The sequence below is a fragment of the Rhinoraja longicauda genome, chromosome 17, assembly GCF_053455715.1.
Source record: "Rhinoraja longicauda isolate Sanriku21f chromosome 17, sRhiLon1.1, whole genome shotgun sequence".
Lineage (NCBI taxonomy): Eukaryota > Metazoa > Chordata > Chondrichthyes > Rajiformes > Arhynchobatidae > Rhinoraja > Rhinoraja longicauda.
In genome coordinates, this window is record NC_135969.1 from 10290568 (window position 1) to 10306013 (window position 15446).

Here is a 15446-nt window from a genome sequence, read left to right on the forward strand (position 1 = left end):
TCAAACTCTTACCGTCTTTGGCATTCCCTCCTGGTAGCTGAAGTGTCCTGTCACACGGACTGGTTGGCGTGTTCTGCACTGAACAGCCTTCTTGGCTGGTGCCCAAGTGCAGCTTCCTCATGTGACGTATAACGGCTGTGGCATTAAAAGCTTGCTGTCGGAACAAGATTGAAAGATACGAGTGTTACTGACGGATGTTGGGAGGAAGAGATAAAAGAAGGAGACACAAACGCACTGTCACTTTCCTATTTTGTTGTAATGCCATGAGATAATTTTGGCATTCATACTAAAATGAAGGTTAAATACTTCAATCCTTGTTGGTCATAGACTTACCAAATTTTCACAGTACAGGATGCCATTCAGTCCATTGAATCCATTCTGGCTTACAGTAGAACAACTGAGTTGAGCCCATTCCCCTCCCACTCTTGTTCAGTCCTGCCAATTGTTTCCCTTAACTGCCTATCCAATTCTCTTTTGAAAGCCCTGATATGACTCTTCTTGCAAGCATAGTTCCAAATCATCATTGTTCTGGGGAAAAAAAATACACACATCCACTCTCCCTTTTGATTCATTTTAAGTCTGGGTCCCTGCTCCTTGAACCATCTACTAAAGCAAACAGCTCTTTTTATTTGCTTGATGTAAATCTCCATTCAATCTTCCTTGTTCCAGTGAGAACTACACAAGCTTCTCAGAGTACCATTATAGCTGAAAACCTTCATTTCTGTAACCATTCTAACAAATCTTGATCCTATTGATTCATGGACCTGCACATCTTTCCTAATTTTTGGAAACAGAATTGGGTGCAATTCTCCAGCTCTAGCCTAACTAGTACTTTAGAATGGTTCAATATAAAATCCCTGCATTTGTATTCTGAATCTCTGTTTATGAACCCCAGGATTCTATACGCTGTACAAACCAAGCCCGCCAAACACAAATTGGAGGAACAACACCTCATGTCATTTGGGCAGCTTACAACCCAGTGGTATGAAATGTTTGATTTCTCTAACTTCAAGTAGCCCCTGCTGTCCCCCTCTCTCTGTCCCTCTCCAACTAGTTTCAATGTCCTCTTGATTAATTTTACTGTTTGTATGCCTCGTTGTCTCCTTCCCCCTCAGTCAACAATGAACCATTCTACATTTCCGTGATCATCGTCTGACTTGATCTGTCGTTTACACACCTTACCCTTCCATATCTTGTTTCCCTCTGACTCTCAGTTTGAAGAAGGGCCTCGACCCGAAACATCACCAATCCTTCTCTCCAGAGATGCTGCCTTTCCCGCTGAGTTACTCCAGCTTTTTGTGTCTATTCTCAATATCTTCTGCCTCTCCCACTCACAGTTAGTCAAGATCTTGCACCTTACAGGAAACTTCACTTTAATAAAAATGTCTTGATGCTTTGGGATAACTGTTTGTTAGTCCAGGGCTCCTTTCTACAAATCTCCACAGCCTGTGCCTTTTACGAGTCAAATGTTTAATTGTCATTTGCATTTGTAACAATGGCATACTTACTAAGAGAATTCTAATAAGAGAATGACGATTTTATGTCATGTTTTTTGTTTACCAAGATTGTGGTATAACTGGTAATTCATTTTAAACTCTCCACTTCTAGTACAGGTTTCTAATTCCACACCTTTTGAGACACTATATTGATACAAACCCAGCAAATGCTACTTTCAAGCATTAGGGATTGAATCTCATCAGATAAATGCAGAACATCTTGCAAATGCACAGGATGTGGCACAATCTCTAAGCAAGCCACAGCCTCTGGCAACTTACCTTCCATTTACTCTTTGCAAAGTTCTTCTTGATTTGTGCGCTGACCGACTCATGTATGTTCTTATCCAAGGCAGTATCACCAGCAATCCTGCATGACCAAAGGGAAATGTTTGAGGTGAAACTGCTCATTAGTATCGTAGATAATAAAGCAGTCCAATTATTATTGCCGGGCAGAGCTCTACAATTGAATACATGAAAGCTGGTTGGGGAAACATGGGCCCATTTAGATCACTATCATTTAGGCCCAAATCAGGTCCCATTTAATGACATATTCCTCCTGCATTAACTAGCAAAATTTAATCATCTTACCACCCATACCGCACTGGTATCTTTATTTCACTGCAGAAGCGTACAAAACACACCAATGCTTGTATATTGTCTCAATGCACTATTCCTCTACACTTGCACTTAACTAAGATTGTGCTAATGTATAGTAATACGATTAGCACAAAAGGTATGCAAAAAAGAATTTCACTATACCTCGGTACATGCGACAAAAAAAGTACCATTGAACCATTAGTGAGCCTTCGATTGGCCTGGAGAACAGATGCAATTCAGTTCTGATCTTACCAGGGATGCTGCAAAGCTTGGTCACACGTGTAACGTTTATTAGGGTCCTTCTCCATCAGATGTTGAATAAAATCTTTGGCTGAAAGGGAAACCAAATAAAACTTGAATGAAAACAGTGGCAAAAAAATACATCCACAATCCTTAATAGGTTTTTTTTATCCAGCTGCACATACACCGTACAAAAAAAAATCCTCACTAAAGTGTAATCTATGGCGAGCATTTGGCCTTCTGTTTTTTGGGGATCAAATCCCACAACAGGGACTTGAGCATGGAAATCTCGGTTCAGACTGCCGAGGGATGAGGAACCTGAGGGACTGCTGGGGGTTCTGACTGTGTGTGAGTATGGGTGAAGGATTCCATAATGTCACTTCAAACAGATCGGCTGGTCATTAACACATCATTATCCATGTGAACTTACTGCTCACAAATTAGTTGCTGTGTTTCTCACAGCATCACAATGAGCAGAAATGCTTCAGTGGGCTGCAAAGTGCTCTGGCATTATATATTTGTGTGTGTGTGTGTGTGTGTGTGTGTGTGTGTGTGTGTGTGTGTGTGTGTGTGTGTGTGTGTGCGCGTGCGTGCGTGCGTGTAGTGTGTGTGTGTATTATGTATGTATATGTGTGTATATGTATATATACACACACACTGACCATTTTGTTTCTCAATTATTATATTGTTTTCAGCGTACTATGTTTACATATTCTGTTGTGCTGCTGCAAGTAAGAAATTCATTGTTCTATCTGGGACATAGGGCAATAAAACACTCTTGACGTTGGTCTGTCCGAAAGTTGACATATAAATGCCAGGGCGGTAAAGACGGGCTCCAGAAGCCATCAGCTTGACCGATGACCAAACAGAGGAGGTTGCCTACATTGCGGCACTCAGCAGAGATCAGATACACTATGTTTGTAATCCCCGCAGTGAAAAAGGCTTCGAAGTGACATGATAAATCTATGTAAAATTATGAATCTGAGAGTAAGTCTTGCACACAAAAACCATTTGGTATCTGGAATGAGCAGCCAGCGGTGGAGATAGACAGGAACAGTAACAACATTTAAGAGGCATCTGGATAGGTATTGGAAAGAGCAGGGCAGAGAGAGATGTGGAATTAATGCAGGCAAGTGGGATTAGTACAGATAGAGAGCAGAGTCTGATGAAGAGCATAGACGTGATGGGCTTTATCTGTACAATAATGCCCATAACTGTGTGTGCAGGATAAAAAGGACAGGCATACATTAAATAGCAACCAATTCCAGCTGTGTGGTGAGGAGAGTTTTCACAGTTAAGTGGCTTCAGAGGAAGGAAGGACAAACTGGTGTGGACATCTACAACCCTCTGTAACCAGGCACTGCTGGATCTAGAATTGGTTGGCACCAGAGCCATAACCCAAAGAATAGGCCACAAATCAGCTGGGGATGACAACAGGAAGCAGCCAAGTTCTAACACAGCAGATCCAGATTTGATTTACTACAGAGAAGAAAGCTGAGGGAAGAGCTTCGATTGCCTTTAGCCAACAATATCCAAAACTCACTGGCAATGGGCGCTATGCCAAAGATTAGGAGGGTGATAAATTCTGCTCAAGAAAAGGACAAGAAATTACATGAATTTATTATATCTGAGCATTTACAATTTGTAATTTAAGAGTCAAAATTAAACATGAAGCAAGATGGGATAATCTGCATGGTTTCAGTAAGAACTAGAACATGTTGCAAACTTAAAGCTATGTCAATATAAAGGGAATGTAATTGATATTTGTACAGAGTTGACATGGGCAGTGTATTCAGGTATCTATACTTGAAACCCTTATTTTCTGTGCACTACCTGGCTCTTCATTAGCCACGGCTAATGGAGAGCTGTATTGAAGTCTGCCAGTGGAACGTTTAGAAGCAATTAGGATATATTTCAGAGGCTGCAAGATGAGACAGAGGGGGGCTGATACAGCACAGTGAAGAGAAGTGTGTGGTTGTACATTGTAGGAAAAGGAACAAATAAAAGACTGTAACTCAAAGAATAAAACTCTGCACAGAGATCTGGTGGGACTGATAGTCAGAAAATACTGATGGTACCATAAAATTGAAGTTTGAGACCAGATAGTCACCATCTACATGTGAGATAGACACAAAGTGCTGGAGTATCTCAGCGGGTTAAGCAGTTTCTCTGGATTAAAAGGATAGGTGACCTTTCAGGTCGGGATGAAGAAGGGTCCCGGCCCGAAATGTCACTTATTCTTTTTCTATAGAGATGCTGCCTGATCCATTGAGTTACTCCAGCACTTTGTGTCTATGGTATAGACCAGCATCTGCAGTTCCTTTATCACCATCTGTATGAGTTGGCTGAGGGCCATATCCAAATGAAGCTCAACTCAGTGGGATTGAAGCAAGTAACTGCTGGAGGTCATAGGGTCACATGGGTCAGGTGTAGAATAAGGCCATTCAGCCCATCACGTCTACTCCGCCATTCATTCATGGCTGATCAATCTCTCCCTCCTAACTCCATTCTCCTGCCTTCTACCCATAACCTCTGACACCTGTACTAATGAAGATTCTATCTATCTCTGCCTTAAAAACATCCACTGACTTGGCCTCCACAGCCTTCTGAGGCAACTAGTCGCCCATAAAGGGGTTTACATGTTACAAAGTTGGTTCAACCTCTCCATATAGTTACTACCCTTTAATCTAGAGAGAATTCTGGTAAATCTCCGCCCCCGCTCTCGAAAGACTCCACAAGAAATTGAAGTTAGATTCCTACAGCTGGCTTAGGGCAAATTAAACAGCCCTGCATGTGATCCAGGTCTGAGGAAACTCAATGAATGGAGCTCAGAATCTCAATATAACAATCAAATGTAGTAATGAGATGGTACCAGAGTCAGAGATGTCATCCCAGTATGGAGAATCAAATTCATATTCGGCCTTTAGAATCTGCTCAAAGAGCTTTGCATCATTTTCATCGTAGAATGGAGGATAACCACACAATCTGCAGAGGAGAGAGTGAAAGCAAATGTCACACACACGATCTCAAGATTTATTGCCTTGATCAATATCTTTCTCTCATTTCACTTCACTGAGAGGATCATCTGGTCTTTATTACATGCTATTTGCGGGAGCCTTTCCTGCATTACACCAGTGACTGCACTTCAAAAACTACTTTGTTAGCTGTAATGCACTCTGGCACATCGTGAAGGATGCTACTCAAGTGCAAAAAGTATTTCTTTCTTCTCGAGGTGGAATAGAACAGAAAGGACATTGCTCACTTGGACAGCTATTCCATCCATCTACACATAAACTGACAGCTTTGAACAAGTTTAAATTAAATGCGATGATTTTGATGGATGGTTCTGCTCTCTGTGGCAGTGCTGACAACTGAATACATTCCGCGTACATTGGTGTCCCAAATACAAGAACACCCACACCCGCAGCGGTTGGAGCAGAGGGTCAGTGACTGTGAGCAGGCCTCACGCACCCTCGGAAGCACTAAAACTTCAGAGGTTTGCAACAGGAAGCACGTCGGTGCACGAAGCATGGAAGGTGGTTGCAGGAGGCAAGAGGTCGGCATGTTCGTGGGTCGAAGTGTCGGTGGAGTGGGCCGCTGGGGGCCCTACAGAAGCCTGGGGATCAGGTAGATCGAATGCCACTAGAGGCCGCTCAGGGGTCGGACGAGCACACAAGGGCAAGGAGCAGAGGTGGAAGGCATCGACAGCATCACCAGGCCAGGCCGACCGCTCCATCACCCACCTAGTGCCGCCGCCAGGACAACGGGTCTTTAAGGCCAAAATTAGATTCAATATTTTTGACAATTTTTACTTGAAAGGTACAAGATGGGACTGGAAATGTGGCGACGCTTTGTGCACTGCCTCAGAAGTAATCTACTATCTTTACCCTGCAATCATTACACTCTTGTACTTATGTATTATGTATAGTATGATTTTACTGGATTATATGCACAACAAATATTTTGTGATTATCCTTCTTCACTTCCTTCTGGATCTGAAGGTGTAGACTGTAAATTCAAAGTGAAAGCCTTCAAATCTTGGTCACTCCTGACAGAACATTTTATAAGTCAGCATTAACACATTTGAAATATACTGCCCACTTGCCCCTTGTCAGACGTACAGGTGCATTTGAGCGTAACTTACAAAATGTAGGAGATGACTCCTATGGACCAGCAGTCCACTGCTTTACTGTAAGGCTTCTGGGCCAGGACCTCTGGAGCTGGGAAAACAAGTGAACAGATGATTAAGTTAGCAGTAGGCAGACAATCCACCCTGTAACATAAATGATTGTATGCATAAATACTGTATGCATAAATGATTTTTAGTGGCACAGATCTAAACTCATTTTCAAATCAAGCAACTCGACCACTGCTGTTCGCCTTGCCATGTTGGTCCACTTGTCAACAGGGAATTATCCCCCAGCACCTTCATTGGTACTGATTTGCAAAGAAGACCAGTTGTCGCACAGCCTCCAGCCCTGCTCATCCAACACCTTCTTTTCGTGAAGCTGCTTTTGGGGCATAAAGAGGATGGAATCTGCAAACATGCAAGCCAATCCAATTTTAGATCAAACTTGAAGAAAACTCCAATCAAACAAGCTTCGGGAAACCTTGTAACGCCCATTCCCTCCATCACCTGCTACTTAAGGTCTTAACCCTATTTTCCAAACACGAAGCACTGAGGAAATTATTAACTCAGTTCTTAGGTACCAACTGTTAGTTACCTACCTCCCTCTGCTTCCTCTCCATCCACTGAAACCCTGCATGCTGCTGATGTTTTACACTGTTGCTGCTACTCACCATCAACCTTCCAAGCATCCTTTCATTCCTGGTCCTCTGGGTAAGAATACTCTTGGCAAGGCCAATAATGTGTGTCCCCCCCCGTCCCCCCCCCGCTCTATTTACATGGGTGTTCTTGTGGACTCACCCACATATCCTGGAGTGCCGCATGCTGTTGACATCACACTCCCAGTTCCCTCGATTTTAGACAGGCCAAAATCACTGATCATTATTTTGGAATCTTCGTCAACACTGTAGTAGAGCAGATTCTCTGGCTGGAGACAAGTGGCAAAAAAAACATTTAAGATTAGTTGCTTAATCCAGAAGAGTTTCACTCTTGAAATCCACTTGTACCATCCAGTCAAGAAACGCAAGGTCTGAATGTGTGTGCAACTTCCATGCTGCCTGATTTACAACTAAAATTATACCTCAAAATATACCGTGTACGAAATCACGAGGGGCCTTGATACGGTACACAGTGGCAGGGGGATCTACAATACGAGGATGTAGGTTTAAGGTAAGAGGCAATCGGCTTAGAGGAGATAGAAGGGAGAAGGGTGCATTCAATTTGGGATGTACTGCCTGAGAGAAAATGGTGGAGGCAGACATTTTCAGAACATACAAAAATACCGAGACGAGCACTTGTATTGTGAAGATGTATAAGGCTAATGACCAAGTGCTGGTTAAAGGAATTAGTCAGCATGCCATGATGGGCCGAAGGGCCTGCTACTGTGCTGTATGACTTTATGACAAGTTGCTGATGATGTGGTTGCAAATTGCACTACAATCTTTTTTTTCTGCATGGTGCATCTTTCTCTAGTAAAACAGATCACTACGGTTGCATTCAGAATGAGGAAATGCCATGGCACAGCGTTAGAGTTGCTGCCTTACAACACCAGAGACCCGGGTTCAATCCTGACTATGGGTGCTGTTTGTACGGAGATTGTACATTTTCCCAGGGACCAGGATTTCTCCCGGATCCTCCGGTTTTCTCCCACACTCCAAAGACGTGCAGGTTTGTAGGTAAATTGGCTTTGGTAAAATTGTAAATTGTCCCCAGTGTGTAGAATAGTGCTAGTATTTGGTGATCGCATGTCAGCGTGAACTCGGTGGGCCGAAGAGCTCGTTTCCGCACTGTATATCTAAAACCAAAACTGAAACTAAATGAAGCTTCAAACTGATGGAAGTGCATGACAGGACATGACAGGACAGTGTTTGACGGCACTGGGCCTGTACTCGCTGGAATTTAGAAGAGTGAAAGTGGACCTCATTGAAACGTACGGAATAGCGAAAGGCTTGGACAGAGTGGATGTGAAGAAGATGTTTCTACAAGTGGGAGAGTCTAGGACTAGAGGTAAAAGCCCCATAATTATTTTAGGAAGAAGGTGAGGATGAATTTCTTTAGTCAGAGTGTGGCAAATCTGTCGAATTCTTTTTGCCATAGAAGGCCCTAGAAGCCAAGTCAGTGGATATATTTAAAGCAGATAGATAGAGATAGATAGATTCTTGATTAGTGCTGGTGTCAGAGGCTATGGGGAGAAGGCAGGAGAATGGGGTTAGGATGGAGAGATAGATCAGTCATGATTGAATGGTGGAGTAGACTTGATGGGCTGAATGGCCTAATTCTGCTCCTCTCACTTATGATCTTATGACATTCAGGTGAGTGTCCACCCACCTTCAGGTCTCTGTGCACGATGCCCAGTTCATGCAGGTAGGTGACAGCATCTAGGATTTGCTGGATCAACATGCTGGCGTCTTTCTCGGTGTAGAAGCCTTTGTCCACAATCCTGTCAAAGAGCTCACCACCGGACACACTGTGGAGGGGACAATGCAGGGAACACAGTGAGAGTGACACACTTCAACATATCACCTTTGCTTACAGTCCCATGATGTTCTGTGGATACTTTGTTTAGTTAAGTTTATTTATTGTCACGTATTTATCGTACCGAGGTACAGTAAAAAGCTTTTGTCGAGTGCTAACCAGTCAGTGGGGAGACAATACATGATTACAATCGAGCCATTCACAGTGTAAAGATACATGATAAAGGGAATAACGTGAATACCATTTAGTGCAGGATAAAGCCCGTAAAGTCCGATCAAGGATAGTCCCAGGGTCTCCAATGAGATAGATAGTAGTGAGGACTGCTCTCTAGTTGTTGGTGGGATGGCTAGGCCTGATAACATCTGGGAAGGAACAGTCCCTGAATCTGGAGGTACGCGTGTTCACACTTCTATACCTTTTGCCCAATGGGAGAGGGGAGAAGAGGTAGTGGCCAGGGTACAATTCATCCTTGATTATGCCTCAGCAAGGCCACCAGCATAATCAAGGGTGTATCACACCCTGGCCAATCCCTTCTTTACTTTATCCTTCACCTGGATGAGTGCAAAGCTCGCAGTTAATAACATGCAATTTTGGTTAGGCCACATTTGGAGTATTGCATGCAGTTCTGATTGCTCATTACAGGAAGGATGTGGAGGTTTTGGAAAGGGTCAGAGAAGGTTTATCAGCATGATGCCTGAATTGGGGGGGGGGGGGGGGAGTGGGGTAATAGCTATCAGGAGAGGTTGCACTGTTTTCTCTGGAAAGTCAGAGGTTGAGGGAAGACCTGATATAAGTGTATAAAATTATGAGAGGTATAGATAGGTTAGAGTCAGAATATTTTTCCCAGGATTTTCCAGGAAAGTTCAAATACTAGTGGGCATAGCTTTAAGGTGAGAAGGGCAACGGTTAAAGGAGATGTGCAGGGTAAGCTTTTTTTTACACAGAGGGTGGTGGGTGCGTGGAAAGTGCTGCCAGGGACGCTTGTGGAGGCAGATATGGTAGTGTCATTTAAGAGACTTTAAGATAGGCACATTTGGATGCATTGTATGGAGAGATATGGATTATGTGTAGGTCATCAAAGGGTGGTCTTGGCATTATGTTCCACCCAGACATTATGGCCTGCAGGGCCGGTGCCAATGCTGGACTGTTCTATATTCCATGTTCCAATATAAGATTTGTGCAATTGCCTGGTTGCATGAACTTGAGCGATACGACCAAAAAAGTTGATTTACCAGTGAAGTGCCATGGTTTGACCTTCAATGTAAAGTGGTGACACTGAAAGTGTTTACAAGCTTGGTGCGCCAAAGTCCAAAGAGGAAGAACCACCATTTAAAGCATCTTCGGTACAAACTCCGGAATATATTATACACATCTTTCTTTTTCCTTTTTCATAATAAAAATCTAAATGACTATCTTTCTGCCTCGCTGAAATCACAATGACGGTTCTGCCAAGTCGAACACAAACAGGGTTCACTTGACTCACACCAAGCCATCACAGGGGTCTGATGGACCCACCTCAGTTTGATGGCTACACTCCATCTCTCCTTGTGTAAGAAGGAACTGTAGATGCTGGTTTACATCGAAGATAGACACAAAATGCTGGAGTAACTCAGCGGGACAGGCAGCATCTCTGGATAGAAGGAATGGGCTGCTCCAGCATTTTATGTCCATCTCCATCTCTCCTTGACGGGCAAATGGGACTAGCTTGGAGGGACATCTTAGTCAGTGTTTTCTTTCTTTTTTTTTGATATTTTCTATTGATATTTTAACATTAACTGATTTTTGCTTGAAGTAGTAAAACTTGCAACAAAGCATGCAACATTAGTAATTAAATAAATATGGTTTTAACACCTTTTTCTTGACCCAAGCCAAGTGTTTTCTACATCTGAGAAAGGAGTTTTCCTAATATTGAATCCCACAAAAAGGAAAGTGATTTTTCAATAATTGGAACAGTTTGTTTCATCTGTACAGTCCAAAACTGAGTTACGAATATTACCAAGAAAACTAAATTGGATTTTTAGTATTTTCAGCATCTTGAACATAGAACAGCACAGCAGTGAGATAGACCTTCCAGTCCGATGTCTGTGCCATCAATAATATTAAATTAAACTACCCCACCTCCCTGCACATAAATCCCTCCATGTTCTGCATGTTCACGTGCCTGTTTAAATGCCTCTTAAAATCCACTATTGATTCTGCCTCCACCACCATTCCTGGCAGCACATTCCAGGCAGCCATTGCTCACTGTGTAAAAAACTTACCCTGCACATCTCATGGAAACCTTTCCCCTCTGATATTAAACCTATGCCCTATAGCATTTGGTATTTCCATTCAGGCAAAAAAAGTTGACTGTATACGCTATCTCTGCTTCTCAGAATTTTATATACTTCTATCATGTCTCCCCTCAACCTCTGACGTGTCAGAGAAAACAATCCAGGTTTGTCCAACTCTCCTTATAGTTAATACCTTCTTATCTTAGGAAGCGCTCTGGTAAACATCTTCAGCATCCTCTTCAAACCTCCACATCCTTTCTATAATATACAGCAGCCAAAGTTTTTTAAAACTGCAATATAACTTTCCGACTCTTATACTGAATGCCGATCTATGAAGGTAAGCGAACCATAAGCCTTCTTTACCACTCTACCTACTTATGTTGCCACTTTCAGGAAAGTCTGGACTTGACCCCAACATCCTTCTGTACATCAATCTTCCAAAGTGCACTATTTTGTTCTGCACTAGCAAATCCAGTGGGAATGCAGAGTATATTCTTTACCCAGAGAGTGGTTAGAATTTGCAAAGATGCAATCTGCCATAACAAGGGAGTGTGAAAGAGGCAGCACAGTGCATTTGAAGGGAAGTACAAAGCGAGACGAGTCAAGAGTGTTTTATTGTCTGTTATATAGCCCAAAATGGAATAAAGAAATTCTTACTTGCACATATGTAAACATAGTACTAAGTAGAACTCATACAATTCAGATGATATAGTAAAAAACCACAAAAGAAGTTCAATAATAATATTTATGAAATGAACAATAATATAGTGCAAAAACAAGAACAAAGCCTTGTCCTTAGTGCAATCAAGGCAGTTTGTAGTTTGGAGCTGAATTAAGTAAGATGGTAGAAGGAATTGAATGAAGTAAGATGGTAGAATGAATTGAATGAAGTAAGATGGTAGAAAGAAATGTGGAGCATAACTAACCGCACAGACCCGCATTTTGTGCAGTGAAATTCTACCTGAAATTGTGCTCAGAAAATAATCAGCCAGATACCTGGAGCTGCAGATCCAGCTGGAGAATGGAGGCTGGAGACTCCACCTGTGGGCTCAGAGCGCCACCTGGTGGAGAGAGTTGTGGGGCTCAGACCATGAAACCACAATGCCGTCTGGTGGACAGGGACTCAACTTGTGGACTTGAGGCACCTCTGCAGGTCACTGCACTCAACTTGAACATAGCTGCCTCAGACCATAATAAGCAGTAAAAAAGAAAAGTGAGAGAGAGGAACAAAAATGTTGGAAGAGATTGAGGCAAAAGGATTTTAATATGGCTTCATTGGCTAAGAGGAAGATGGTAAAGTACTCAAGTTTACAGAGGGAATCACAAAGGGAATGTTCACGGAAAAAGACTTCAACAATGTGGTCAATCTTATTTGGAGGTCACAGGGGTAGAGATGCAACGGGTGTTTGAAAGATAGTTTGGTTGTTGCATGCATGGTTGATTTACTCCGAGATCTTCGGTTTCCTCCCACACTCCAAAGACGTACAGGTATGTAGGTTAATTGGCTGGGTAAATGTAAAAATTGTCCCTAGTGGGTGTAGGATAGTGTTAATGTACGGGGATCACAGGGCGGCACGGACTTGGAGGGCCGAAAAGGCCTGTTTCCGGCTGTATATATATGATATGAAACAAAGAACTGCAGATGCTGGATAATATGCTAAAGGACAAAAGGTATTGGAGAAACTCAGCAGGTCAGGCAGTATCTCTGGAGAACATAGATAGGTAACGTCTCGAGACAAGACACTTCTTCAGACCTGGATTTAGTTTTAGTTTCAGGTTTAGATTTACTTTTATTATTGTCATGTTATGCATGCTATCCCATCAGATCAGATTATACCCCTTGAGGGGGCGTGGCTGCGTTCTGCAGCTGCGGCTCACCGGCAGTCTCTCTGTCTTTTTTTTTTTTTTGTCTATTGTCATCGTTTAAATGTACGTTTGATCTATTTTTAACTCTGTTTATGTGGGGGGTGGTGGGGGGGGTGGGGGAAACCTTTTTTTCCAATCTCCTCCTCAACGGAGACGCGACCTTTATCGTGTCGTATCTCCGTTCGCACTACAGCCTAACACCGTGGAGTCGGCGGCCTCCAGCTGGGATCAACCTTGAAGACACCGGTCGCAGGGCCTGGACTTACCATCTCGGAGGCTTCGGCCATGGGCCCTGCAGACCGCAACATCTGGAGTTCGCAGGTCCCTGGCTGGCGACCGGCTTTCGGGAGCTCCAGCTGTAGCAGCTTCGACCGCCCCGGAGCGCGAAGTTTGATCGACCCGCTCGCAGGCCCTTCATCGCCCAGCGTGGCCTGGCCGCGGCATTTTCCATCGCCCGGTGGGGGCTCAGGACCTTCATCGGCCTGCTCGGCTCGGCCCTGGGACTTTCCATCGCCCAGTGGGGGCTTCAAAATTCGGGAGCCTCGATCACCTCGTGGCATCACGGGAGAAGAATGAGGAGGAGACAAGACTTTTCTTTGCCTTCCATCACAGTGAGGGTGTGCCTGGAACAATCACTATGATGGCTGTTTGCGTTAAAATTGTAATTGTGTGACTTGTGTTCTTTATGGTTTACTGCCGGACCCTGACGTGAGAGGATGCTGGCGCTATTTGTTCGCCGCTTCTCCGTCAGGATAGTTCGTCTGTTTGTTTTTATGTCATGACTGTTTTTATAAAGCGTCTTTGAGCACTTGGAAAAGCGCTATATAAAATAAATGTTTATTATTATTATTACTCTTCGTAAATACAATCAAATCAAACTCAAGAAACAGGAATGTGTTGGAAAGAATTGCAGATGCTGATTTACACTGAAGATAGACACAAAATGCATGCAACAAAAGCTTTTCACTATACCTCGGTACAAGTGACAATAAACTTAACTAAACTGAACTGAACTGAAATGCCGAATAAGGGTCTTGACCTGAAACGTCACCCATTCCTTCTCTCCAGAGCTGCTGCCTGTCCCTTGGCGTTACTCCAGCATTTTGTGTCTATCTTCAAGAAACAGGAAGCTAGATTATATTCTCAGTTCCACTGTGTGCCAGTCTCCAGAGCCCGGGGGGGTCAGGTTATCTACCCTGTAGGGTCTGTTCCAGTCTTCGTGGTATGGAGCTACCATCCAGGTTAACTACCCGAGTGCTCTCCATGGAATGGAGCTACTGTCCAGAGTCCAGAAGACAACAAAATAAGCCAATAGAGTGAACACCATCAGCCTCAAATGGTAACAAGATGGATGAGCATCTTTGGTGTAGATAATTTAACAATAAATGTAGGCTAATCCCGGTAAACTGGTTTGCAACAAGCCATTACTTCACCTCCCATCCCTCTCAAATCCATTCCATTCTGTACAGGCCTCAAATCTGGAAAGTTGTGAAACATCCAACACTCTCGGAATCTGAAAACTGTGACATCCAGGTTCAGGAGCAGCTTCTTCCCAACAACCAACAAGCTATTGAACACTACGAACACCATCCAAACTCCAAACTACAATCTGCCCTGGTTGTACTAGGGACTTCGGGTTTGGTGTTTCACTGCCCTGGTTGCACTTTACTGGGTTCTTTTATTTCTTTTATTTTGTTTGTACCTGTTTATAATCCTCTTATACAAATCTGCGGTGTTGCTGCAAGTAAGAATTTTATTGTTCCATTTCGGTACAAATGACAATTCGAGACTCTTGGCTCGTGAACACATGCATGGAAAAGTGGAGGTACGCTAAAATCAAGTAGCCAAAGCACCCATCAAAATAGATGAATTATGCAACTGGTCGTCAAAAAATGACTCAACCACCATGATACATAAGAATAGCAACATGTAGAAACACCTTTCTCCTCCCAAGCCTCCCTCCGCTAACAATGCACCCTGAAGGGCGGCACGGTGGCGCAGCGGTAGATTTGCTGCCTTACAGCATTTTCAGTGCCAGAGTTCCGGGTTCGATCCCAACTACTGGGTGCTGTCTGTACGGTTTGTACGATCTCCCCGTGACCGTGTGGGGTTTCTCCCAGATCTTTGGTTTCCTCCCATACTCCAAAGACGTACAGGTTTGTAGGTTAATTGGCTTTCTATAAATATAAATTGTTCCTAGTATGTGTAGTATGGTGTTAATGTGAAGGGATCGTTGGTCGGCGTGAACTTGGTGGGCCGAAGGACCTGTTTCCGTGCTGTATCTCTAAACTAAAAAACTAAAATGTGGAAATCTAACAGTGCACCCTCATAAAGCAAGAGTTCTCTACCAACATGTCCACAAGAAGAATCCCA

General features: G+C 43.4%; 1 protein-coding gene across 1 annotated transcript in view; it reads right to left on the bottom strand.

Moving 5' to 3' along the window:
• The window catches only part of LOC144601737 (calcium/calmodulin-dependent protein kinase type 1-like), a 181702-nt gene that overhangs the window by 10964 nt on the left and 155292 nt on the right, over positions 1 to 15446 (bottom strand). The window contains exons 5-11 of the mRNA XM_078414071.1: positions 8788 to 8926; positions 7261 to 7387; positions 6478 to 6553; positions 5206 to 5318; positions 2346 to 2424; positions 1776 to 1863; positions 13 to 154 (exon numbers count right to left, since the gene is read on the bottom strand). Coding sequence (XP_078270197.1) covers positions 13 to 154; positions 1776 to 1863; positions 2346 to 2424; positions 5206 to 5318; positions 6478 to 6553; positions 7261 to 7387; positions 8788 to 8926 — 764 coding nt within the window. The remainder of the gene's footprint in view (positions 1 to 12; positions 155 to 1775; positions 1864 to 2345; positions 2425 to 5205; positions 5319 to 6477; positions 6554 to 7260; positions 7388 to 8787; positions 8927 to 15446) is intronic.